The following is a 27,624-nucleotide window of genomic DNA, read 5'->3' as shown; positions in this document are numbered from 1 at the left end:
GCTCAATATAGTTTGAGATACTGCTAGTAAAAACACTCCGTATTCTGCTAAAAGACCAACCAAGCCTGGACATACAGCATTTGTTATAGTCATGTTTATAGTCATAGCTGCTTTTTAAAAGATGGGGTTTTGGTTTTATTTTGATAGCAGCACAACAGTACACCAACATCGCTCATAGTCTGACCTCTTCTAGTGATAATATCTAATGCTTTAAATTGTAATCAATGTGTAGAAATAAAAGGAACATCGTGGAGATCAATGTAGAACAAAATGATAACCGTTAAAAAAATAGGAACACATAAAACAGGCCTTATGGACATGAGTCTATTGCCCCGGTGCTTGCTGGGAGAGTTCCCAGCACTACTGCCTCATCTAGCTACAACCAGAGCAGCACGAGCAGCACTCAGCCAATCATATGAATGCTAACCATGGTTTCATCTCCTTTGCCTTTAAAAAAAAAAAAAAATCTTTTCAAAATAAGAGCACACTATTCTAAATAATGTCACCCAGAATTAACAGTTCAACCATATAACTGCTTAAGCCTGATAACAACATATTAGCCTGAATTAGTTTAACTGCATTTCGAGCACAGAGGTTGGGACCAACACAGATCAGGGCTAGTACGAGATGACTGACAAATGTAAAGGTCTGTAGTCATGGTATAATGTAAATGACCAGCTTAAAAAGTAAGATAAACACAAAAATCTTACATAATTGAATAAACAACACAGTCAGAAATTGAGCCAGTCAGAAATCCTTAAATTAATTTAATCAGTAATATTTACATAGCAGGAACCATCCAACAAACCATGGAGAGGATATAATACGACTAAAAGAAATATAACTGAAATGTATTTGGATTTCACCTTCCCTTGTTGATACCAAAAAGATGAAACACATTTTATGTGTATCTATTAAAAAGCAGGCTATATTATGACACAAAACCCTCTAACACCAAGTTCCCTACATTAATGATAAAGTCAAACTGAAATCAACATCGACAGAGTATTTCTCAGATTCATCACCACACAGCCAACATCTAAAAGCTAAAGATTCAGCAGAGAACTGAGAGGAAGATGTCAAGGTTTGTGACAAGTGAACAGAATCCAGAATCCTGTCTTTTCATCCTGGGTTAGCAAGTACAAACCCCAAAAATGCCCTCAAAATAAAACAAAAAAAAAAATCATAACCAATGGAGCATAAATTCACAATTTATACCAACAATACTTTCCTTTTTATAAAACTGTAAGATTCTGCACTACATAAAATAACTGTATTTTACAATAATAGAACTTTCGGCAGTAAAATAGGTTTTGATTGAGGTAATTACATTATGGTGCTTGTACAAAAGAAAACCTTAAAAAACAAACAAAAAATAGATCATCTGTTTTTCCCTAAAAACACAACCACCCAACCAATGCACACTTTTTTTTTTTCCTCGCTGCCACATATTTTCTGTCTGTTTGTTTAAGCCACAAGCCTCCTCAGTAAGATCAAACCTTTCATTTAGGAAGTAAAATAATTACTGTTAATTAATCTCTCTGTGAAAACAGGGATCTGCATGCACTTCCAAGTCTGCCCATATGAACCCACCCACACATGGTTATGAGTCATGTTTGATATATGCCATACTTGCATGCGGCCCAAGTCCCTTTCTCTCTTGAAAACGCCATGAAATGATGAGATTTCATTCTGACTGTCTGCTGTGGTCACAGATAAGACTTTGACTTTTTGTTTTTGTTCAGAAAAAATTTCAGCAACATCTGCTGTCCAATGCTTGGAAATAAATTTGTATGGGAGGCTGGGAAGGATTAAGGTTACACTCAAAAAGTTCATATGAAATGCTGTTCGACTGTGCCAGAGAATATAATAATTCTGCACGTCCACACTAGAAGGAAGATTAAAAAAAACAACAACAACAAAAAAAACAGGCCATTGTGGAGAAGGAGGGAGATCGAAAAAGCACGGAGATAACAGAGCATGTTTTAAAATAGTCTCTCTTGCAACAGAGTCATAGTTTTGGACTAAGTTGTTCACAGAAAAAGTGACAGAGACACTTGCGTCCATCAGTCCGCCAATCACAAGAGCGTTTTAAGCGTGTGTGAATGTTGAATTGTTGCCGATTTTATAAAGTTACAGTAGTTTTTAACAAGGGCCAATAAATTTCATTCTGTAGTTTTTCTTGCTACTATGTGATCTGCTACTGATTAACACAGTGTAGAATTTGGGGGAATAAACGGAGGCTTCCTTTACCACAGGAAATATACCTCGGGATAAACTGCTCTGTCTTCTGTGCTCTGTAGTTACCGTGGAATACCTGCAATGACCACCCATTTCCTTCCACATCAAACAAGCGTGGGTCTATAAACAGCATCATGGTATCCAAACCAAATAACACAAGGCTTTTTTTTTTTTGATCCTTTGGACCCTCAACTACAGAGCAGTCAGTCTCAAACATGACCCTGGACAGCCAGAGTATATATTTCTGAAGAGGTGAAGGTAATTCTCACAAGAATCAAGGCACAAATCTGGACATGAAACACGACACACTTCACAAAATGACTTATTGCAGCACACTCACAATTGAAACTGTCACACTGAATAGAATTCATCATCCCAATGAATTGCTGCATCAATGTTGTTGAAAACCCGACTGAGGTGAACATGAAAAAAATACACTGGTGTCTCAGCTGGCTTTTCTCAGTCTTCATTAACTAAGAACTAACTGGCCTGCGTGTTGCACAACACTGAGGACAGATTATTACAGTCAACCTGAAAACGTTTTCCTGCACCTATAAATTCACCACGCTAAGGAAACTGCTCGATCAACTGCTTTGTCTGCTGAAAAGATCATTTCTGAAGTAGGTTAGATCACTGCAACTGTATATTTACTTTGGGGACAATCCCTCTTATTTCAAAATGCTCTGCCCAGGTGGAATATTTCCTATACTGAAAAACGCTTATGTAATTGATGAAAAATCAAATGTTCAGATTAAATGAACTTGGAAAATGCTGATGTAAGCCGGGTCCTGCTCCAGGTTTCTTCCTGTTAAAAGGGAGTTTTTCCTTGCCACTGTCTGCTTGCTTGGGGTTCAGGCTCTGGGTCTCTGTAAAGCATCTAGAGACAATTTTGATTGTATAAGGTGCTATATAAGTAAATTGAAATTGAAACCCGAAATGTAAATTTTTTGGTATCTAGTTTTTGGTATTTGGTATCAATCCACTGGCAATAGAAGTGCTCCAGTAGGAGAGCGCAAAATAACTGTAACAAAATATTAATTTGTGAGAGAGGTTTTATAAAATATTCCACATACAGTTCCACAGAAACTTAATTTACAGTGATGGTCCATTTAGACTTCCATGTGTATCTACCCTGTATTAACTTAAACTAAGTAGTCTGAGCAGTTTCCCTCAGGTATGAAAGCAGAGCACTGCAATGTTGCAGTGTTAAAGATGAACTCCTACCAATAGTTAATAGTTACTGATTGGTATTATTCTTATTTTCAGTCATGGACCTCAATGCACTGCCAAAACTTGACATGTTATTACATTTCTCCTGAACAGATTATGATGTGCTAGCAGAAGGTTGGTAAATATTAGACTCAAATCCTGACTTAGTCCAATAATCAAGCCCCAGATATTTATTAAGTGGTCAGTGTTGGAGTAAAGTGTTCATGACTACTGGAGATTACTCATTAATCCTAGTTTCGGTACAGCAGTCCAGCTGTACCTTGCAAGGGAAATAAACAAAAATGGTGGCCAAGAACTTCAACTCATGAGCGATTGTAATAAGCAGTCTGCCATCATGCTGGTATCATTTTGACAGACTGAAAGATATTGAGACAGACATTTTAGCAGCATGCTGGCTATTATTTCTCTCTGTGAGCTCGCAAAAGCCTTTTTTCTTTTTTAGAAAAACTAACCAAAATGGGAATCTTTCAAGTTAGCAGCAAAATCCTCTTATCATCACGCTATTTCTCATAATTTCTTGTCATGATAGAAAAATCTGATTCAGTTTCCAACATTCCTCTTTTATACACACACACACACATACACTGTTGTCCATGTGATGTCCTGAGTTTGACTTTGTCAAAGTTATTGTAGCTGTGCAGACACAACTGCTCTGTAGACACCAGCTCCGTGACAGCACCAAATCCCAAAGAGACAACGACTCAAGCATGTGCTTTTTGGACAGGTCGGGTTTGATGCATTCCTGCTGGGGGGGGGGGGTTTGGAAGGCCATCTGAGTCAGTGACAAAACAAATCATAGAAGAAAATAATAAATCTTTTGACTCTGATTTTTTTTCAACTTAAATTTTCTTAAAAGTCAGAATGTTCTAAGGAGAGAGACAGAGAGAGAAAACAAATCTGTACTGGCTAAATAAGTACCCAGTTAGTGCTGTGGGATACAGTACGCAAGGCAGACTGGACTGGTGTCAGACATAACTCTGTACTGAAAGCACTGAGATGAACCTGATGAAAGCCGATAATAGCAAACCCCTGGTTTTGCCCGGAGCTTTCAAACACAAAATGCAAGTCAGCAGACTTTGAGTTAAGATTACTATACAGATTTTGTTTGTTTTTTTTTGTTTTTTTCAACTTTTTAGTCAAGTCCCATACTTTTTAAAATCAGGATACGGAATAAGTTTGGCACATAATGTTTCATTTTTTTCATTAAGAATGTTCCATCTGTTCTCTATGCGAAAATGACTCAATTTTCAACGTAACCGTTTTATTATAGCTTTCTAAATCATTCCTATTAGTTGATAACATGCACCAATTTCAATGCTGATGTTTGTTTTGAGAGAGTTCAATAGGGTAAAAACAGGAGCATCCAGTTTTCTATACAAAAGGGGGGGGCAAACACCACCAACACCTGTCCAAAAAGGTACATGTACATTGTGGTTTTCCATGAGTCTAATTTACAAAAAGTGTTTATTTCTGCTTACTGTATCTAAATGCTGGTTACAAACATCTTGACATGGTAAGACTATCATGGACCTGCCTGGTTTGTCCATCGGGGTCTGTGTTTAGTGAGAACATAGAAAAAAAACAACCCGAGAATCAGGGGCAGGCATCCCTTAATTTCCATATGTTATCTTAAGCTCCTAAAATATATTTCAAACTGTATCAAAGCTGAATCCGTACAGTTAAATTACTGATTAATTCTCAACAAACTCTGCTTCTTGGCTAGAATTGTTTTTGCTCTCAGCCCTGGTAAAAAGACAGCTTAGGTGAACCAAGCTGATAACAAAACGTGCGAAGAGCAAAAATCCACTATTGAACCTCCCAGCCTCCAAATATATGCTGCATCAGTTCTGCAGCAGTTCTAATCTGTTCCTCAGAAGGATTAGGGCAACACTTAGCAGCAAGGCAGCAGGTAGGCAGAAGCGCGAAAAGTGAGAACTGTTCGACATCTTGATCATACACGAGACAACAAAGGTTGTGTGGTGGGGAAAAAAAGCAGGAGCTGGGCGGACAAAAAAACCAGATCTAAGCGTCATTCAGACCAAATCAGACATTGTTGCAAAAATGAAAAATAAAATAAAGAAAAGTGAAAGTGAAAAGTCGAAAGAAACAACCTGAAGTTACCCTGTGGTGACCAATCACATAACTGAGAGATCCGAGCCACTGGTTAACAGTATTGTTATTAAAGCCGTTCACAACGTGGTTCAAGTTTCTATTGTGATGCTTTCTTGCCTCAAACAATATTGCGCTCCCAGGAAAACCGAGCCGGGGGGGGGGACTACCCTGCAAACATGTTGCAGAGAGGAGAAGGCCTCTCTGGAAGAGTTGATGCTGCCAAGCCGAGAGCTGGAAACCGGGTGCTATCCCAGTGGAGTTTAACAGACCGACTGATAGTACCATCCCATCCCAGTGTTGGCTTCCACACTGCCAAAGCCTGATTCTGTCTGAATGAGGGCCTAACATTACGTAGTAGCATCCTGCAATCCAACTGAAATGTGTTACAATTCCAAGGAAATGTTTTGTATCTGGGCAATCTGTGGAACAGCCTATGAGTTTTCTCTCTTTACACTCCCTTTATAGATTTTAACATCTATTCTTATGTTAGTTTGATGCAGTTTCTTTACTGCTCCTCAGGATCTTTATCAAGCAGGCCTTGAGTTATGACAAATGTTTCTCACTCAAACAGTAGTATAGTCATTTGTACTCAGTTTACCCTTAATCTAGTCTACGTATGTGGTTCTGTGGCAATCAGTTTCATGTTTTCGAAAACATGACGTCAGCTCTGCTCTGCTGGCTCGTCGCCTACATACATCCACTGTTTTTTTTGTGTTCAAGCCCTTGGACTGAAAGTCACTGAATGTCTTTAAGGCTTCACTGTACGATGAGTGTCTGTGTAGGAAAGTCATTTGACAAGGCTGTACTGTGACATATTGCATAAATCACCATTGTCCCCTCTATGGTGTTAGAATTAACCATCAAATCTAAATCTTATTAGCATTCTTTGTTATCAACAGTTATGACTGCACAATACTAAATAATTCCCTGCGTGTGTGTGAAACTGACAAAAATCAAAGTGAAGACAACATAAGTGCAAGTCAGCAAGTATATCTGAGTAGGTGCACGTGTGTGTGTGTGTGTGTGTGTTTGTGTGTGTGTGTGTGTGTGTGACCAGCCCTCAGAGGGGAGTTTGTAGGTGTGTGTATTGCTGTGAAGGTGTGGAAGAGGTGGAGGAAGAGGCGTTGGGGGTGGGGCTGTTAGCCAGTCGGGAGGAAGGGGAGGAGTCAGACCGCTGGAGCTCCTCCAGCTTCTTCAAGTACTCGTCTCTGAGGGCCAACAGTTCCTTGTAGCGCTGCTCAACAGGACTCTGCTGCTGGAACACACAGTCACACACACACACACGTTACAAACAAATACACAGCTACTGGTGCAGCCAATAATATCAGCTAGAATATACCAATAATAGCAACTAGCATGGTATCCTGTATGCCACTTGTGTATACACATTTGCCATTAGAAAATGCTGTTTGGTAGGGGATGTGCAATTTAGTGCGTTTTACTAAATGAAAAGTGAAAGACAAAGATCAAATAAAAATGGGTAGTCCATCACTAAATGATGAGAGAGAAAGAAGAATGTTGTTAGATATTGCAGGCTATGATGAGTAGATTAGAGTGAGGGTGTCTTGTCTCATACATTTCAACTTTTCGAGTTTAGAAACTGAAATGCTTCTGGCACGGTAACTAATTTGTGATTCCGGCTTAATTCATTTAAATTGTGAAATCATTATATAAATTAGACAAAATTATAGCTGTGTAATAATCAACCATGTGTCCTTGGTTTGGCAAATTTATTCCACAAAGATGAGGTAAAAAAAAATACAAAAAAACCCAAAGAAACCTAAAATAAAGAGCAACATTTAGAATTCCCTCCACCTGTATGCATTAAGGCATATTTAAAAATTCTCTAATGTGAGTCTGACATTTTTTTTCCCCACAGGAGAAAAGGAGAATTATCACATTGAAGAACAAAAAAAAAAAACACAAACACAAGATGCCTCTTCATTCATTGTCAAGTCCATTCTCAGTTCTGGAGGCTTCATCACACCACACTTGTGTATGCTGAAAACTGGACAAGAATTGGCTTTCAAACTATCTGTGATGTCATAAATCATGCTTTTTAAGTCCTGCCTCTGAAAACCAGATCCTTCGGGGGCAGCCGTGGCCTCGAGGTTGGTGAATCGGCTTTTTGTACTTCACCACATACAGCAAAACCCATATGCCAACGGGTCACATTTCAACAACCCATATGATGAACAACAAGCTGGCTTCTAGGCACCTGAAGGTCTCGGGTTCATGGGAGTTTGCAACCAAGGTCGCAGTACGTTACAATGAACACACTGTCAGTCCTACCTGTTGTCGTATACGTGGGTTCCAGCGGATGTAGTATGTTACCCACAGCTCTAGGTGGCGCATGCTGGCGACAGGGTAAAGGACCATGCCAGACTCCGGGGTGTAGAAGGGATTTAAATAAATGTCCATCTTGCTGTTGACCAGAGACCAGAGAGACACCGTCTTCGACCTCACCTCCTGAACAAAAGAAAGAGTGACTATGAGGCATCTGAAGCTGAAACATACTGCAAAGGCAAAACATGCCTGCATGCATATTGTAGGTCAATTCAGAGCAGGCAGTGTGTTTTATGTCGAGGCTTACATGCTGGTCTCGCGCACTCTCACAGTTGTAGAGGAAAGTCCCGAAGCGACAGCTGTACAGATGATCCAGGATGGTCAGCAGGAGGCGCTCATTAAACTCAAAGGCCGTAGGAAACTGAAAGATGAGGAGATGAGATGCCTTCAGTTACCTCATATCTCTGATCAAGAAACTCTTTTGTCTATCCATCTTCATCCGGGAGCGGGTCGCGGGGGCAGCAGCTTGAGCAGGGATGCCCAGACTTCCCTCTCCCCAGATACTTCCTCCAGCTCTTCTGGGTGGACCCCAAGGCGTTCCCAGGCCAGCCGAGTGACATAGTCCCTCCAGCGTGTCCTGGGTCTTCCTCGGGGTCTCCTCCCAGTGGGGCATGCCCTGAACACCTCCCCAGGAAGGCGCCCACGGGGCATCCGAAACAGGTGCCCGAGCCACCCCAACTGACTCCTCTCAATGTGGAGGAGCAGCAGCTCTACTCCGAGCTCCTCCCGGGTGACAGAGCTCCTCACCCTATCCCTAAGGGAGCACCCCGCCACCCTGCGGAGGAAGCTCATTTCAGCCACTTGTATCCGAGATCTCGTTCTTTCGGTCATGACCCAAAGTTTACGACCGTAGGTGAGGGTAGGAACGTAGATTGACTGGTAAATTGAGACCTTCACCTTATGGCTCAGCTCCCTCTTTACCACGACGGACCAATACAACGACCGCATTACTGCTGTCGCTGCACCGATCTGTGATGATCTGCCTGTCAATCTCACGCTCCTCTTTTGTAGGACTGCTTATATTTTCCTATTAAAAAATATTTGAGTGCTATTCACTTTGCCTCTGATGCTCAATCTCCCCAATAAATAAATAAATGACTACGTAAAAAAAAAAACTGAAAAACTCAACAGCAGTGTCTCTTTACAGAAATCATGACCTGATTACTAATCCAGACTTAGATGTAAGCAGTTTCAGTTGCAATTTTCGATTCATGTCTGCTCCAATTCACATCATGCATGTAGTAAAGATTTAAAGAAATTTATGAAAAGGTGATAAGTGTAGTTCTTGGCTGAACATACCTGTTTAGTCATCTGCCACACACAGTCGATGAACTGAACAAAGATGGGTGATCTGTCCTGATCCGCATGGTTCTTGTCACCGTGACCTATCCTCTATACATACACACACATCAAATGATTCACAGGAAGGTAATCTGTGTTTTATCATCCAACTGAGCCATGATTTGTTTCGGTAAAAATATACGGCATTGAATATGTACTCATATCAAAAACATGCAAAGCTGAGATAGATCATCCTAAAGACAGCAAATGTAAAAAACGTCATTTACTGAGGCAAACTTGTGTCCGAAGCTGATCCATTCCTTCTCAATCAGCACCTGAAACAACACAAAAGAATATTCATTACATCTTAAATTAATCTTGACTTTTCCTTTGGCGTAGACAAGCCTTTCATAATCTCGTTTGTGCCTGCTTGTTAGCGACCTGGAATCCTCTGAGGGTGCGGTAGTGACTGTCCAGCATCAGCATGGCCAGAGAGCTGAGCTGAGCGGTTCTGTCCCAGCCGTCACTGCAGTGAACCACCACTGAATTTCCACTGGAGACCTTGTCTGCCACTTGAATGGCTCCTGACAACACCAGCTACAGACACAAAAACAACACCAATCAAATAAAAATAATAATAATGACATTCACATGTGCACGGACGCTGGGAATCTTTTTTCATACCTTAATATGTTCTAGCCAGTGTGTAGACTCTAGACTGGACAGCCAATGAGATTCCTCCACATTGGGGTAGACAATGTCTTTGAGTTTCTTCAGGGATTCCCTCATGACATGGATATTCTGAATGTCCAAGAAGATGAGCTCTGCATTTTGGTACTCATCACCCTCGTAGCCTCCTCCTGTGGCCTGGGGATAGCAAAGATGTTCAGACAAAAAAAAAATACAACTTTGGTTCTTAAACAGTAACAGGAAGTGTGCTTTCGTTAATATAACATGAACTATGAACATACACAACAAAGCACATCTGTGTGATCGATTCCCAGGAGCCTAAATCTGAATCTAAAAGCAACAATCAGCTCCTTAATTTTACTGACATTGAACAACACGTTGTTTTCTGTGAACCTCTTCAAGACTGCTGATTTTCTCCCAACAATGGAAATAATGTAATCTGTTAGACAATGGTGGTGTCAACCGCACACTTCACAACAGAGCTAAGCTCTGTTACAGTGATACACTGAAAATGGCAGCAGTAACATCAACTAGCTGATTGGTGCATGTTTATAGGACACAACCAAGGATGCGTTCTGGTTCAGCAGCTTTACTCGTATTTACTCCCATCAGGTATTTCTCACATCACATCACATTCTCACACCAAAGGCCAGCTCCCCCCTCTTCATTTATACAGGCTTTTTGGTTGGGAAATGATTTTTCTGATGTGTGATGTCATTCACATTGATCATATGTAATAAACTAATCCTTCAACACAGAAGATTTGACACAGTGGAAACAGACCAGTGCTGCAACCACACGGAAACAATTTGGCTATACTGTCAATGCTTAATGCTTTCAATACTGAAACCTTGGAGGATACAATGTCCAATCTTGATTCATCCACCTGCTGTGTAGTCATCGTGCTAACCAGCTTTTTCATTTTTTTTTTTCAGTTGCTTGGAAATGGATGTGCTGAAACCTGTCGATGACTCACTATTGTCAGGCATTTTTCCAAAGTCACTGCAAACCGCACTTGTTAAACCCTCTCCACAAAAAGGCAGCCTGAATCATCTTTAATCTTCCCTGATTGAAAAAAAGAAATACTGAGAAAGCTGCTGAGTCCTGAGATTATGTCCTTTCCCCCCTGACCTTATTGGCCACAGCGTTGACATTGGGCCGAGCATCATAGATGGTGAGCTTGGTGGTTTCGTTTGCTTCCCTGATCAGATCCAGGTAGCGCTCATCGTCCTTGTTTCTTTTACCAGACATACCAACCAGAGGCTGGCTGCAGCGAACAATCACTGCCTGGTTCTCTCTGTGGATCCATGACAGAACCTAAGGCACAAAGTCAGAAGAAACTTTTACAGTCAGTTAGCACTGTATGCTATGTAACAAAGTCCTTCCAGAGTGAGCGCTGTCACAATACTGAATGAAAACAGAAATACAAAAAAGACATCTTCCCAGTACAACACATCAGGGCAAACTTATTCCTATGTGATATGAATTTTAAGTGACAATAACATGTTTCAGGGCAAATTAAACTAACTCTTGTATTTCAGCTCTAATGTGACTGGTGTTTTATTCCAACAAAACCAACAACGAACTGTATCCAAAGTCAGATATCTTATTTCTCCACGCCATAGAACATTATGCACATCATAGAATGTGGACCTTCAGTTTTAGGGCCCGAGTACTGAGGGTGTGAAGACCTTATCAGCTCCCACCCATCAGGTCTGTTAGATTTTATGGATGTCCATAATGGACGTAGCAAAACGACGAAATGGTGTTGCCTTAAAAATCGGTGAAAACAGCGTCTTGGCCCTGTTTCACTGACCCTTATGAAATATGGTAGGCTTGTTAAACACATCAGGACACACAAAAAAGTCTCTCAGAGCAGTACAATAAACTCAACAGAGAGTGTGCCATTTTGGCTCAAAGGTGCAATTTTGGTGTACTTTTTTTTGCCAGTTCCATAATACCGTATTTGATCAAACTCATCCTAGAAATTGAATCCAACCGGCTTCAAATTTGGCAAATGCGCTATGCAGATGTTGATGATCAAAAGCGATCACCGTGTGGGCGTCGCGACCCTTCAGATTTCAATGATATGACATGAAAAGGGCCTTTTCTGTTTCAAGTTCCTCTGCTTCCCGGATACTTTCATCCCATCTGGCTCAATCTTCAAAGGTATGATGAGCTTCCCAGTCTGCTATACTCATGCATCGTGCAGTTCAGTTTTACATAAGTTAGTTTTGGACTCACCGGTATGCGTCCTCTTGACCTGAATGCAGCCACTCTTCTGAGGTCCTCCTCTTTACTTTTAAAGGGTACAGCCAGCACAGTGGGGTAGGTGTCACACAGTTCATAGTTCTTATTGATAAATGTAATACGCCATTTGTTGTTAGGTAAGCCCTACAAAAGACAGTGATGATCATCAGTTATTTAAAGTGGAGACAGACAACTCCCTTCCTGCACTGCTGTCACTTCAATTGCCTCGTGTAAGCTGACGGTAAAGTGCACCCATCCTGTTCCTCCTTACCTGCCGTCTGAACTCTTCCATGGGTTTGTAGATATTCCAGCCGTTCTCCTCATACTTCTCCTGAGTCACATATGCAAACAGTTGCTAGATGGGAGGGAGAGACAGAGTATTTTATTTACAGACTACAACAGTATTACAATAGTAGCACAGGGAACACACAAACCAGTGAGTCAACAGTTTTCTATTGACTAATTGATTAAATACCCAACTTATGCACAATAAAAACTAATAAGATGCTTTGTTGCCACACTGAGGCCCAGACCCTGAATCTGCTGAATGTTCTATTAGGTCCACTTACTGTTAGCAGAGCATCCAATAATATTTTAAGCTCTTACTAAATACTCCTTTGGGAGTCGAGATTAACTCCTTTCTTTACGTTTTTTTTTCTCTAAACAACAGGCTTGTAGCATTGACTTTTTAATCACGGACCCACTGTTCATCTTTCATGCTGATTATTCAAGTAGCATCATAATGCAGCTTGTTTGGTTGTGGCACATTTAATCCCAGAGGGAGTTAGCAGAATAAATAGAGTTTTCATTGTCTCCAATGGCCATTACCAGACAAATAAAAGTAGCTTTGGTAAGGTTTGCTCTGGCACAATTTTATCATGCAAAAATATTAGCTCTGCAGATGGAGCTGTGGTGCTCCTCAAAAAGCTCAGTCTGTCACAGGCAACAAGGTTCAAAACAAATGATTCATTAAGGACGGTAATATACTGGATGAGGAAAACTTCCAAAAGTTGTTGGTAAATAACATTTGTTTGCAAATGAGCGAATTCTGTCTTTATTTTCATATTACACAGCATCTCAACTTTTATTAGCATCAGGGTATGCGGAGCAAACTGTCCAAGAAAATGAGGCTACATCTGAATCATCTTTTAAATAGATCGCCCTGTTGGCCCAGCAAAGAGTAAGGTCTCCCAAAACCCATCAGTTAGTCAGTAGATGGCAGCAGAAGTTAGAGGTTGTCTTACCAGACCATGTGAGAGGGGGAAGGCATGTCTGAAGAGGAGCTCAAAGATATCTCTTCTGCTGTGACCTTCCTGCTTTAAGGCAAACCTCAAGTTTCTCATGTCCTGAGGAGGACAGAGAAAGTCAGCCACTTTACCATCACAACACACACACACACACACACAGGATTCATGCATGTATGATAACATTCCACACCAGAGAAGCACTTCCTTATGAAAATATGCACAATTGCTGTACCCATGGTGCTATTTGCCATGATTTTTGGATGAGTTTTATAATCAAATAAAAATTATGGGCCTAAATCGGGGCCAAAAGTCTCAATAATTAAATTAAAATATATTTGACCTTGAAAGTTGAAATTTGGAAAATACAACATTGTACTCAAACTCTGAAATTCTTTTGAATAAATTTACTTTTTTTTTTTTATCTGAAGTCTCATTTTTTTTTCAGTGTTTTCAGATTCCCTTTCTTTTTTGACAGTTGGGTTTCACATCTTTTTTTTCGCTTTCAGATCTTTTGTTCACTTTGTCTTTTTTGTTTCAAACTCCTGGATCTGGCTAGGGGGCGGGGCATCAGCTTAGAGGGGCGTGGAATCATGAGTGACAGCAAAACAAAGAAGGCTGAGGATCTTCCTCTATCACGTCGCCTTCAGGGAACATAGGTACTGTGAGAAGTATGACTCCATTATTCATATTATGGGCAGTGACTGACACCTTTGATAAGAGTCTGTTTTAAGCAAGCTGTTTTAAACCGAACTTGGCACCGATACGTATTATACTGCAGTATAAGAGCAATTAACCTTGTCAGACTGTGCAGTTCAACAGCCACACTTCAACGTCTGCAGGTAGCAGGTAATAACGCCTGTGGTCTTAGCCCCTTCCTACACTGACTCATTTTAAAACTTTTTCAGACAATGTTTTTCCACATACGCATTATCACTCCGTCCGAACAGTTGTAAACACCTTGAAAATGAGTTCTGTTTTAATGTATTGGGCTAAAATTCATTATAGTATGGTGTTTATCAGTTTGAATACACACATTTAGCATTGGGAAGTAACACTGAACTTCTGTTTGTTGACAAATACAAATCAGAGGTACCCAGTGGAGTGTAAGCTGTTAAGTTAGCAGGCCATGACACTCCTGATGGTGTATCTCTCTCTCTCTCAAACACACAAACGCACATGCACCTTGCAGGTGATATCCAGACCGTAGGAGTTTTCTCCTCTGCTTGATGCCCCACCCATCTTCTCCACTCGACTGATGGCACCCAGAGGAATGTCCAGCATCACCGCCACATCCTACAGCAAATACATACAAACATACAAAATATGACACACATAATAAGTAGACATGTCAACAGGCACTACAATGTGAAAAAAAGCTTTAAACATTCTGCCCAAAATGTTTTCTTTATTCCCTTGCATTTGCATAAAAGAGACATCAACTTTAATGGGTTTTTTTTTTGGCTCTAGGGGGCAACAGATTTTACAGGAAGGTCCAAATACACTGGTCATTTTTGTCTAGCCTTCAGTGTTCTTAGCCACAACAGCAACATCATGTAAAAATTACAAGAAGCAGTAGAATATCACCATATAATAAACAAGAAGAGTAAAATAATAAAGTGCATGGTGGCCAGGCATGCTGATCACATAATCAACATCTCTCCTATCTTTACACAGTCGCAATCATTAAGTAGGTATCACTGCCATTATCATCATCTGCTACACACTAAAAATAATGACTCACTGTACTGTGGAATACAATAAAGGATAACATTCACGACTAAAAGACCGGCACAGTGGACATGGCTATTTTTTAAGCTCTCTTTGTGGATTGTCATACTGCTTCATGTTGGAGTACTGCTTGTGAACTTGTCTCTCTGGGATGGTCACATAATAGAAATAATCACTGAATCGTGGGATTAGCCAAGAAAGAACAGACAAGACATTTGTGCTTTTTTTTTGAAAATTTGCTGCCTGGAAATGGAGCATATCCACACCAAACCGTCAACTAAGAAGGCTCACCGACAGCTGAGGCAAAAGGAAAGGTGATGTACAAGCATAAGTAATCAGATTCTACCCAGATATGTCAGCCAAACATACTACCTCTAAGAATAGCATGACTAGAACTAGAGCAAAGCCATCACTAAATGTAAGCAGAGTTAAAAGTAACAAAAGATAACACATTGTTAAAATGGCTCCTCACGATCCAATACATCAGCTTTCACTACTCTTTTGGCAAGACGGTGTTTCTTACTAAAGAAATCTAAAGCTCCTTTTGCCTCCTAATGGCTCAGCCATGTTATGTCTTTTCAAGCTAGAAAAGATCAATTTTTCATTCCTAGGCAGCTCTGCAAAGTTTTTTCAAAGATAGGGGTCTTTCATAAACTATTTTAATTCTCTATTGACTCTTCCCTCTGACTAATCCTTTTTTTGTAATTTTTTTGTTTTACTACATTTTTTATTTAATTCATAATTATTGTAAATGCATTGTGTATGATCTGTATGCAAGCCATTTTGGTTGTACTTATGTTGCGTTTAGGTCTATGTGCAGGGACACTGTCCTCACTGTTGTAAGAGTCTTGGCATGTTTTGTTGCCATTTTGTCTACTTTAGGACAAAAAAGTGGGAACCAATATTCTCTGCTTTGTAAAACTGTCACTGCTTCCAACTCCTCAATATAAAAATTTAAAACAAAAAAAAAAGAAAAATAATCAGTTCATTCAAGAATTAGACCTTTACAGACATTTGGAGATCTCTACATGCTTCTTTGTTATCCTACTCTCGCCATTTTTTAATTTTCTCCCAGCTTATTTCTAAAATTGTCATTATGATGGGTTTGTCATTTCACACCATGTTGCAGGCTCCCTGACATACAGAATTTATCACCCAAAATGGGGATTCCAGCAGAGACGGCTTTTAAAATCTGTATTCATAGAATTTTTAGGTCAACGAATTGACTTCTTTCAAATAAATACAAATTAAACAGCTCACTGTTTGTAGGCTATTTGTTTTGAGTCTATACTTTATTTTTCAGTTATGCACTTTATTTCGTTTCTGCACTCGTAAAAGTTTTAAGAAAAGCAAGGCACTTAACCCCCCAATATGCTCCCCGGGCGCTTGATGCTGCCCACTGCTCCTGTGTGTGTTTCACTGCATGTAATTTGCCGGGTGTTGCATGTGTGTGTTCAACTAAGGATGGGTCAAATGCAGAAGTCAAATTCAGTATGTGTATGTAAAAATATATATACTGCTAATAAAGTTGATTCCTCTTCTTCTTATTATTTGTGTCTCAGCCGCGAAGCTGAGCTCCTATGGTGAGTCACAGAGCGAAATGATAGTGTCTGTCAGTTATTAATATTATTATTATTACATTTTCAGAAATCAAAGGCTATAATATTGCACAGATGCACGTGATGCAAAACGCTGTCAGAGCAGACAGACTCGAATGTTTAATTAATTTCAGTGCAAAATAATTAGGTCAAAAATGATTTAATATAAAGCAAATAGAGTACTAGTCTTTCTAGTCTTTCATTTTTAGTTGAAATCTGAGGGCTTTAGTCGACCAAGAATTTCTTCGGCTGATTACAGCCCCAGTTTTGTGTAGAATTATGAGGGAGAAATTTCATTTAATCCATTTTGGAATGAGACTGTAACAAATGCAAAGCAAATGCACTGTATTTCCTGTACTATCCTGCACTTTCCTGAAGTTTAAAATGTCACATGGAACGGGAGTTTAAATTACTGAGGAGCACAGTGACTATTTTATTCTGCATCTACCCCTGTAATATCAGTCCTGCCTGCCTGGTGCTTAGGTCTATGTTACTCAACTTCATTGCTGGTAGACTGATGACTACCATCAGTCTCACACAGTATATACATATATACAGAGACACTCACACATCGAGACATGAGGTACTGGCTGACACTGCCCGAACTTAATGGACTTACTGCCTCTGAGCTCTTGAAGTAGAGTCTGTAGTTGGTGATCAACACTTTGCCTTTGACAGCTCCGTTGAATGGACAGATGTAGATGATGTCCTTATCTGAAAACAGAAAACAAACATTGTTTTATCCTCTTTTCACATTAACTTTGACTTCAAACTTTATTGCCAGTATATTTAGTTTTACATACACTGAAATTCTTCTCTGCATTTAACCCATCAATGATTGAACACACACATTAAAAAGGCAGTGAAACAAACATGAGCAGTTGGCTAACATGTCAGGCACCCAGGGAGCAGTTGGGGGGGGAGGGGGGTAGCTACCTTGCTCAAAGGCACCTCAGGCAATACTAATGGAGGGGGAGAGTGTTGATTAATCACTCCAGCCACTTCTCCAACCTCTAGGCCACAGATGCCCCATTAGTACACTTGCTCAGACATCTATATGATTGTACTGTTTGTAAGCAGTGAGCAATTTAAGGGAAGAAATCACCACACATGCAGCAAAGAGGAAGCAGAAAATGAGTAGAGAGCTGTGCAGCAAAGGTGGGGTAAAATTACCATCTACTGTAAGTGTTCAGTGTTACATATAAATCAAAGGTTGTATGATTGCAGGAAGAGTCACTCTTATGTCTTTGGTATATTGTCTCAGAAGCATAGAGGATTATAACAAGGCTTATCTTATTATCTTATCTTCCACACAAACTGACTAGGAGAAGATCCTCATGAGACAACAGCAGGTTTAAAAAAAAAAACACAGACAAATGTCTCCATGGCACCAGTGTTCAATAATGTCTTATATTACCATTGTGGCAAAACGAGACCAGATGAAATAAGAAACAGTTAGTGTGACTTGTCTTAAAGTTCAAAAAACACATACCAAGACCACAAAAGCTAAAGGATTAACATCTGTAGCATGTTCAAGTGGGTTAATGAATAGTTCGTCAAGAAATGGTTCCAATAACTAACGTCCTTTAACCATGTTATTTTAGTTGGCCTTTTAAAAAAGTGTCCAACAGGACTGGCGTATTTCAGAAGAAGAGCGACAGGAATAGTCCAGGCTAGTGCTTGAACAGATGCAGATCTTGCTGGCCCACACTGTGAAGCCAGGTGGTGTGACAGGCAGGTAGGCTAACATTAGCCCGCTCACACACAAACGCACAGGAGTAACAACTCAATCCACTATAATTATAAGATAAATGAAGTGATTAGCTCTGACTTGAGTATAATTACACAGAACACAAAACATTGTAAAGGTTACTGGTGAATAGCAGCAGCAAGCCGCGCCAGCGTCCACTCAACAGGGACCCTTGTAACAACTTCTGGACCATCTACATTGAGCCATAAGTGTTTGCTTTAAGATCCTGATATAAAGGAGCACTATTTCCAAAACTACACAAGAAGTTCGCTTGACAGAGATTCACCTGGGAGACAGACTAATAGTGTAGCAAAACACATTTCTTTAAAACAGAGTAAAGAAATGATGTGACATGTGACTGAAGGGACTACATAAACTCACCTATAATTCTTTCCTCCCCAGGCAGAAGAGACACATCAGCTAACAACTCCATCTTCAGAGACTCTCTGGAGGTCTGCAAACAGACACACAAAACACAGCAAGGCATAAAATCAAAATAACAGAATGAATAAGAACAACATGTATTTATTTATTTGTTTGGAGCACTGATGAGGTTCAGTTCAATTCAGCGAACACTACGTTATCAAGAAGATATGTAATAAATTCATTTAAATAAACAAAGGTCACAAAGGAGTAGAGCCACTGCTCCTTTGCATCAAAAGGAACGAGCCAAGGTAGGTCAAGCATGTGATTAGGATCTCTCCACAGCGGCTCCCTCTGGAGGTTTTCCTGGCATGTCCAACTGGGAGGAGATCCTGATGTAGACCCAGAACTAGCTGGAGGGAGCACAATATACCATCTTGCCAGGAAACACCTTGGGGTTACTCAGAAAGAGCTGGAAAACATTGAGAAGGAAGGCGACGCTCGGAATTCTCTCAGCCCGCTGCTACTGTGACTCGACCCCACATAAGCAGATGAAGATGGATGTTTACATCTTGTTTGGATGTTTGCAATCTTGTAAATACGATTTTTAAATACTTAATAAAGTGACTTAACCAGAAAACAACCTTGTTGCAAACACCTGTCGATTTATCCCCTCCATCCGGTTAGTTCGGACTGGGGAAACCTTCTGACTGCTCTACATCATAATGATTTAAAATTAAGACATTAAGATTCAAAGCTACTAATACTTTTGAGAGGTCACAGTGATCAGAAATTCATTCTCGAGTCCAAGTGGACATTTGTTCCAAATTTGAAGAAATTCCCTGAAGACATTCTTGAGATATTGGGTACATCTCAATTAATATTTCCTCGATTCTCATTCCACAATGCCATGTTATGTCTCAAATGCCGGATTAAACAAACTATGGTAAAAGAATGAGAGATTAATTTCCATAAGATCATTAACAGACAAGAGATGAATATAAACATGTATATAAATATAAATCCACACATACACTTGAGATGTGTGTGTCCAAGGAGTTGTAGACTGAGACTGGTGAGGCCATCGCTCAGGGAGGGGGCTTCCACAAGCTGAAATGGAGAGAAAAAGCAACTGTTAGCAGTGTCATGCAAAAATCTCTCAGCAGCAAAGTCGTACTCTAAAGCTAGGCTCTTTATCTATTTATTTTTTTTGTCAGTAATCTGACTATGCTGTAAGCCCCAGCTCAGGGGTTCCCAAACTTTTCCATGCCAAGGCTCCCCAAATAGTATTTTTGGATGGGGTCTTTAAAAAACCAAAACCTACTGACAATATTACAGTAAATGTAATTTGATTTTTAAATCATTTCAGATCAGCGTTCTCAAGGTCAGGGAAATAGTCACTGAAATATCCCTGAAGGTGATCAGGTAGAGCATTTCTGTAACCCTGACTTCTTTAATTCAGCACATTTAGATGCTGGAAAATGTTTGCGAGTTTGTAAATCCAGGCTGCATTTGTAAAATGGTCTGCCAGCTGATACCGTTTAGATAAGAGGAACACAGCAACCTCCTACCGCAGCTCATACACATGACAGCCAGTGCACGTTGGAGTGATGCAGCAACCCTTCAAAACGGGTGCCCATCTCATTACATAGAGTGAACAGTGATGAAAATCACTACTTGAATAATGTTCCATAGCACCTGAGTAAGCTCGTTCATTGTTTTCACACTGAGGGCCTCGTGGTGGAGCATACAGTGCATGGCAACTGCATTTAGGGCTTCCTACTAGGTCGGAGTGAGCACTGCACTGCTTCAAGTAGATGAAACTGAAAGCAATGAATGCTTCTTCATTCTGTGAAAGCCTGTGGGAGCAGGGTTAGAGAAGTGAGCTTATGACCACAACGTCACTGGATCAGTTCCCTGCACTGAGAGGATAAGTGGGGGGAGGGGGGCAAGGACCTTAACTACAACCACCCAGTGCTTAGTGGCCAAATCTAGTAAGTGGGTGTACTGGTCAGCTTCCAGGTGCGAATGCATAATTGTATGGATTTAAAAATGTGTAAACATATTGTTTTTCCTGGAGGTGATGATGGAAGGATGTTAAGAGTGAACCATCCCACTTCTTTCTCATCTCTCATTTGTAGTTTCACAGTATGCACAGCACGCCATGGAAAATGGCAGCAGGTAAAGATACTCATGAGGTGACGCACACAAGCTATTATTTCAGTTATCCTGGAGTTGTAGTTGTGTCACATGAAAGGATGTGGGTGAAAACCCAACAATGTGTTATACAGTTTGGCATAAGTTTGAAAACAAACCAGATAGATTAAATATGACAATTAAGTGTACCCTTTCTTGTTATTTGATAATGGCTAGAGAATTATAAACTATAAATTCAAAATGATAAATAATTATAAACTGACTTCAGGCACATAGACATAAAACACTGTTCTTAAACACTGCTTTTGGGATCTCATGGAAAATGAGAATTACCACTGTAGTACCGAGGGCTCAGTATATAACCTCAATAAAATTGGCACTTCAAGTGAAAACTGAGATCAGTCATTTTTTTGGCAAAAATAATGAAACTGCATTAATCTATTTCTAATTGTTTTCTTTCTAACTGAAAGGGAGGAAAAGAAGTAATAAATATGCTCCTTTTGTCCTCAGCCATGTGGAGGGGACACCTCACTGTCTGTGACCGACAGCAGCTGGCTGATGTTACAACATGTGAAACGAGAAACTAAGTACACAGTTAACCTGTAGCCTACACGCCATGGGTGCAGTCTGTTGTTAGTGGTGCTGAAGAGTAGAGCTGCAACTATTAGCTGATCAGTTCATTAGGAGACTGAAAGAAAATAAGTTGGCAACTATTTGTCGTTCAACAAGCTAAGGTGCAGGACAAGACGTGCAGGGTTTCCCCAAGAAAAGTCGTTGGGCCAGTTGGTAAAAATACTGTCCATTGTAGAGACATGTTTTTTCTTTTTGTCTTCTTTAAATTCAAGCGAAAGCAAACTGGTCCACAATGGTGGTTAGTCTCAGTGCTAACTTGTCACCAATCATAACCTGTCTTGCATAACCAAGCTGAACATTTAGAAAATTTACTATAGCAAATCAACCCTTTTTTTAACAATGTGATTGGCTGGTTGAAGAGCACATCAACTTTATGAAAATTTGAATGTTTAGACAAAAGGCCTCTGATAAAGCTGAACTGCCAGCCAGCCTAAGACTCTGTGTTTACTACTGTTTTAAGTAAATTTATCAGTGATCATCCAGCTCATCTGAGCCATGGGTCCAACTTGCTGGTCGACCCACGGCTGGACTAATGAAGACTATTTGGCTTTACGTTCCCACCTTGATATTATCCCTAAATGTCACAAAGGAGCTATCCGAGTGGCTGACAGTTTGGCTACTTAGCCAAGGTTTCCCGACTTGCTAAAAAGATGAACTATCTTTACCTCACTGAATCTCCCTCCTCCTCCAGCATGAATCACCAAGTCGCTGAATGCAAAGTGTGGAGGGGAAACAGAGAGAGAGATGTCACAGATGTCAAGTGCTCTGCGACTACCACCGAGGTACAAAGCAGAACAGCAGGGTTGTACACGAGCTTGATAATTCATTATATTGACGGGGATTTCACAATAAAGAGTAGTTGTTTGCAAATGTCATTTCCCCCATAATATCCCCAAGGAGAGTCAGTTGCCAGGACAGAAGGAGAAACAGACAACAGATCAAATGTTATGAACGCAGCTTCTTTAAATAACCGGATGAGACCTCCAGTGCTTTGGCCACAGTCTCATTTTAGCAACATATGTGCAGAAGGACATGTTGTAAATTAAAATAAATATTTAATGAGATTCAGAACTGCCCCTGCAAAAGCAGAGCAGTTTCTCGTGTGGCTGGAAGTGTAAAAAGGAGCTAGCAGAGGCACAAAGGGAGCTGAAGCTTCTAGAACATGCACTGAATATGGAGTGACCCACAAGGTGGAGTTCGAGGCAGATCGTGATAATGAGTACTCAAGTGTATGTATGCATATAGCTTTACTTTACCTTCTTATTCAGTTTATATTTTATATTTTTATGTTTATTTTTGCATGCACTTTGCCTATTTTGTTAAATTATTCTATTTTTTTTTTTAAATATAACTTAAACATTCACTGTACAGGGAAACCTGCTTCCTTACTGTGCATATGACAATAAAGGCTTTGAATCTTGAATCTAAAGCAGCAAAGGGCTGTTGCTCATTTCCTTTCCCCTGGAAGAAAGGCCCAAGACGCATCCCAACACGGCAGGACGGTGATGTTCTGGAGGGTATCAACAAATCTCTCTAAGCCATTCTATACCTATTCTATATCTGTAATTTCCCAGTAATGGGACTAATAAAGGATTATCTTATCTTATACCTTTCTGTGTATTCAAGTGAACAGCTATTAGACAAAGTTATAATCAAATTACATTTTTGTTTCTAAATTTTTTTTTCAAAATTTAATATCTCAATTTGTTTACACTTTCATGCAATCAAATTTTGATTCTGTGTAAAACTGATACAGTTCTATCTAATCTATATTAGTTATTTTGTTCTGCAGGAGAAATCTAGTGCTAAATATAGCTTTGGAGCTGGAAAAGTAACTGGAAGGAGTTCCGAATTCCGAGTGAGTCGGCACTGAATGACCCCTGGTCCTGTGACCAATTTCACTGATGCACTTTTCACTGAGGAATATGTCAGTGTTTCCACTTTGCAAAGCCAGTCCTCCACATTTTCAACTCTTCTATTCTGAAAGTGGAGGATGATAATAAAAGACCTAAAATGTACCATGAAGATCAAAAATCCTGAGTTACTCGGATGAAAGTACCAGAACCCCCCGACACAAGAACTTTGGATTCACAGTTCAAGTATTCAGTAAGGACAATGTTACACAATTCCAAGCTAGATGACTGTGACTGAGGGCATGGTAGGAAGTATTAACTGTAATTACACACAGGTATAGAATTTGCTATAAATGAATGAAATGGAATAAAAAGTGCCACTGTGTGCAGCAATATATTAATAATATCTGGCTATGGACGGCAGATGGCAGACACAGAGATAGCATGAAAGTTCCACACAAGCCGGAGTTTGAACCAAGAATCCTTCTTGCCGAAAGGCAACAGTGTTAACTCTTGCACTACCATGCAAATAAAGACGACCTCTGGGATTATTTTAAGTCTTATTTTGATTCCTAGATTTGTAGATTAACAGGAATGTAGCACACGGAGGTGAAAGCTGTGCTTAGTTAAATGTGAAAGTTGAAATTGTTCCTAAAATCAATGACTAGCTGTAATGTCAATATTTGTCAAAAGAATCGTGATAATCTTTTTGGTCATAATCACGCAGCTCCAAATCTAGTTTTTACAACCAAGACACCCCACCGTAGTTTAAAAAAACATCTTAAAATAGCTACATTAAAAGAAAATTCCTTCATGCTTAGACCTGGCAAAACGTCAACTTAGGCCAGCCTGGCAATATGATGGAAACCCTGTCCAACAACAACAACATGTCTTGTCAATTCATAACTTGTCAGTGCTCTCTGGAGGACAAACTCTGTAATGGAGACGCTTTTTCTTACTGACCTTTAAGATATGTTGGAGATTTAAGATCTGTACCAGCGTTAATACGATCGTCAAAAACTTATGGTCTAAACACAAGACAAAAAAAATTAAATTATTAGAGCATACTCTGTAGTGTGTAGTTCTCCACCAGGTGTGTCTGCAGCCATGTGAGAGGAACAAGGAGTGCAGGACAGGCTGTGTGTCCAGTGTGTATGCATGACAGAATAATGAAGAGGACACAATGCACATTCCAATACACCAAGGATGTAAAATGCCATTTTCCAAAAAAATTTCAATAATTGTCAATCACAACAAACACGAGAGATCCTTGAGCATGCAGTCATATATATGCACAACACACTAGGCTGACGGGTCCAGCAGAACGTAAGATAAGCAGTAGAAAGCTAAACACACAAACACATGCACATACACACAATCAAAACTATGATCCCCTCCAGGCTTATATCAGGTGGGGATGGTTTAATAATAAGAAAAAAAAAACTAAATGATAATGTGAACAACAGACAAATGTACAAATGAATTGACTGTTTTACTGTTTTTGCAGCATACCTTATGAGCTTTTGGAAAGGAAAAATACCACAAATACATGCAGGCCAGCATACTGACATTATGTTATCATTTAACATAGCATTATCACAGTAATATTACTTTCAGTCTATTGTATTGTTACTTTCATGTTAGCTAGTTTCTTTCTTACAGTCTCTCTGTTGGGACGAGTAATGATTAAAGTCAGCTGCCACCTAGCTTCCAATAGATGTTAAATATTTCATCCAATCTTGAGCTGTTCCTTTCAAACTAAAGCCAGACAGTGAGCAGGTGAGCAGTTTGCAGGTGAACAGCTGCTCTGCATGGAAGAACACAGGTAGCTATAATGATGACCAGTATGCAAGAACCACCCAAAGTAAAAGGCTCTAAGCAAACCACCAAAGTTTGGGAAGGACATCTGTATTTACACACAGAAAAAGTGATTCATACTTAATTAAACATCTTTAAGCATCTTTAAAAAAAAAAAAAGAAAAAAGAGAAGACCTGTAACCATGGAAACTGCACATCAAATATGATGACAGACGTTGCCTCGGAAGACTTACGAATCAAAAATACCAGAAAAAAATTCCACAAAAATCTTAGATGCAAAAATGATGCAAATATTTGTCTTTAGATTTAACCGTAGGAATTATATGAAAACAAACCATCACAGAATATTAAAATACAATCTAAGACTAAAAGTAATATAAAAAAAATATAAAAAGACTCCTAATTAAATCAAACACTGTTCTGTTCTGTACTGTACTGTACATAGATAGAGTAGATCCATGCTGCTAAAAATATGCTGATATGCAGCCATATTTGCTATACTGATGTACTGATCTGGCTCCAGCTCCACATACAGAAGCTGGTGTAGTAAGCCAAACAGGCAGCACTGCAAGCACAGGCTCACAATGTAAGGTTTTTAGGTATAAGAACTGGTAGTGATAAAGGCGTACTGTTCCATCACCTCATGTTGCCTGTGTCTGGGTTCTTAAATGTGTCCTCGAACACACCGCAAAGACTACAGCCGATGACAAACTAGTGCATACGTTCTGCGCTTGCATGAGAGGAAACAGCTCTCCACACTGGCGGGTACCGGTATTCTGTGTTCGAAAAATCTGAATCAGAAGCCTTTAATGTCATTGAACAAGGAATACAACGAAATTGTAACAGCCTTGGAGTGTTATTCCAAATCTACATTTAAGTATGTAAAAGACAAGACAACCTATTTGTATAGCCCATTTTTACACGCAGTTTGTCTCAAAGGGCTTTACATAACATCATAGCAACATCCTCTGCCCTTAGATCCTCACATCAACTAAGGAAAAACTCCCAGAAGAAACCTTTAACAGGGAAAAAAATGGGAGAAACCTCAGGATGAGCAACAGAGGAGGGATCCCTGATGTGCAATGGATGTTGTACAGAAAATATGGCAGAGACGGGGAATGTTCAGTCAGGGGAGAGCTGATGTCGAGATAAATAATAATAAGATAATACTTATAAAAATAGAATAAAATAAATAAGGTGCAAATAAGTAGAAAAATAGTGCAAGAACAGAGTGTTAATATGGATGTAAATATTGTCTATGGATGGATGCAGAGAGTCCATATTGGACCAACAGGTTCTGCCACCAATCCAACATGACAACTGGGGACAACAAGTGCAAACAGTGTGGGGACACACCACAAAAACTAGGGCCACATTCGTTCACCAACAGCCAACCATCAGCCTGGTTTGCAATGCAACAGAGCCTGTCAGTGAGAGAGATCATTCACACTTGCTGTTCAGCTAAGGAAATCGGTGCAAGAAATGAGAAACATAAGTGAGGAAAATAAGCAACTTTTCGTGAAGCAACTGAAGACCTTAAATTACCTTAGACTACTGCCACCTGCTGGCATAGACAGTTTTTACTCTCTGCAGGCACAGAACCTAAGTACCATTTCATCACTGGTTGTAGTCTTTGCAGTGTATTCAAGTGCCAGTTTTGGCCCTGACAAAGGGGACATGAGGCGACGCAACACTCGGCCGTCGTCATTACCAGTTCCTTGATGTCGGATTGGTGTGTGTGTGGCCTTAGGAGCAGTTTGCGGTTTGAATACCCAACGCCTAGATATGACTAACGTTACATAGCTACAAGCTGGCTTTTCAATCCTTTTCACGGGCGACAATGCATTAGGCATCATAGTATCGATGGGAAATTTTGAACACACAGAAGAGTAAAAAGTGGAGTGAAGAAGAACAAAGCTCCTCCAAAACCCCATAAACTTAACTTTCCCAACTTGAACCATTCCAATAGGCACAGCTGTGGAGTTGCACCAGGAAATAGCGGAGGCCTAGCCAGTACGACAGTTGTTCCACCCGAAACCCAGGCTATTTCAGAGCCACAGGGCACAGAGACTTCGGGCAAATCCCTCCGAAGAACACATGATATGGACTCAGGTGGCCTAGGTGTCGTCGAATTTCTTAACTTACCCGCAAAGTGCGATTCTCCCGTGGCTGAATGTCGATCTGTTTCCCTCAAGCCACAGCAGGAACTTACTCTACGTCACGTGCCGTGCTGTCATGGCGCGGATTGGCTAGTTGTCAAATTGGAGCTCGCTAGGAATGCAGGGAAATGTAGTTTTCAAGTCGATTGTCCTCTTCATCTGTATGAT

General features: G+C 40.0%; 1 protein-coding gene across 4 annotated transcripts; it reads right to left on the bottom strand.

Annotated features, from left to right (window-relative positions):
- Nucleotides 1-752: 752 nt before the first annotated feature.
- On the bottom strand, nt 753-27,552 carry mtm1 (myotubularin 1). Of its 4 annotated transcripts, none has more exons than XM_046381325.1 (16): nt 27,443-27,552; nt 19,871-19,946; nt 18,855-18,927; nt 17,343-17,437; nt 14,574-14,690; nt 13,395-13,496; nt 12,422-12,505; nt 12,145-12,294; nt 11,032-11,217; nt 9,895-10,077; nt 9,652-9,807; nt 9,498-9,545; nt 9,229-9,321; nt 8,177-8,290; nt 7,876-8,052; nt 753-6,838 (listed from the first exon to the last, which is right to left on the bottom strand). In XM_046381325.1, the coding sequence occupies exons 2-16, from the start codon at nt 19,919-19,921 to the stop codon at nt 6,644-6,646; spliced, it is 1,824 nt and encodes a 607-aa protein (XP_046237281.1). In that variant the 5' UTR covers nt 19,922-19,946; nt 27,443-27,552; the 3' UTR covers nt 753-6,643. The 4 variants fall into 4 exon arrangements, with proteins under 4 accessions (XP_046237281.1, XP_046237282.1, XP_046237283.1 ...); XM_046381326.1 differs by having other exon boundaries at nt 753-6,835; XM_046381327.1 differs by having other exon boundaries at nt 14,580-14,690.
- Between the last annotated feature and the right edge of the window lie 72 nt (nt 27,553-27,624).

This window comes from Scatophagus argus, chromosome 23, assembly GCF_020382885.2.
Source record: "Scatophagus argus isolate fScaArg1 chromosome 23, fScaArg1.pri, whole genome shotgun sequence".
Taxonomy (NCBI): domain Eukaryota; kingdom Metazoa; phylum Chordata; class Actinopteri; family Scatophagidae; genus Scatophagus; species Scatophagus argus.
Note: the sequence above shows the minus strand (reverse complement) of the source record. Positions and strands in the feature narration are given on the sequence as shown.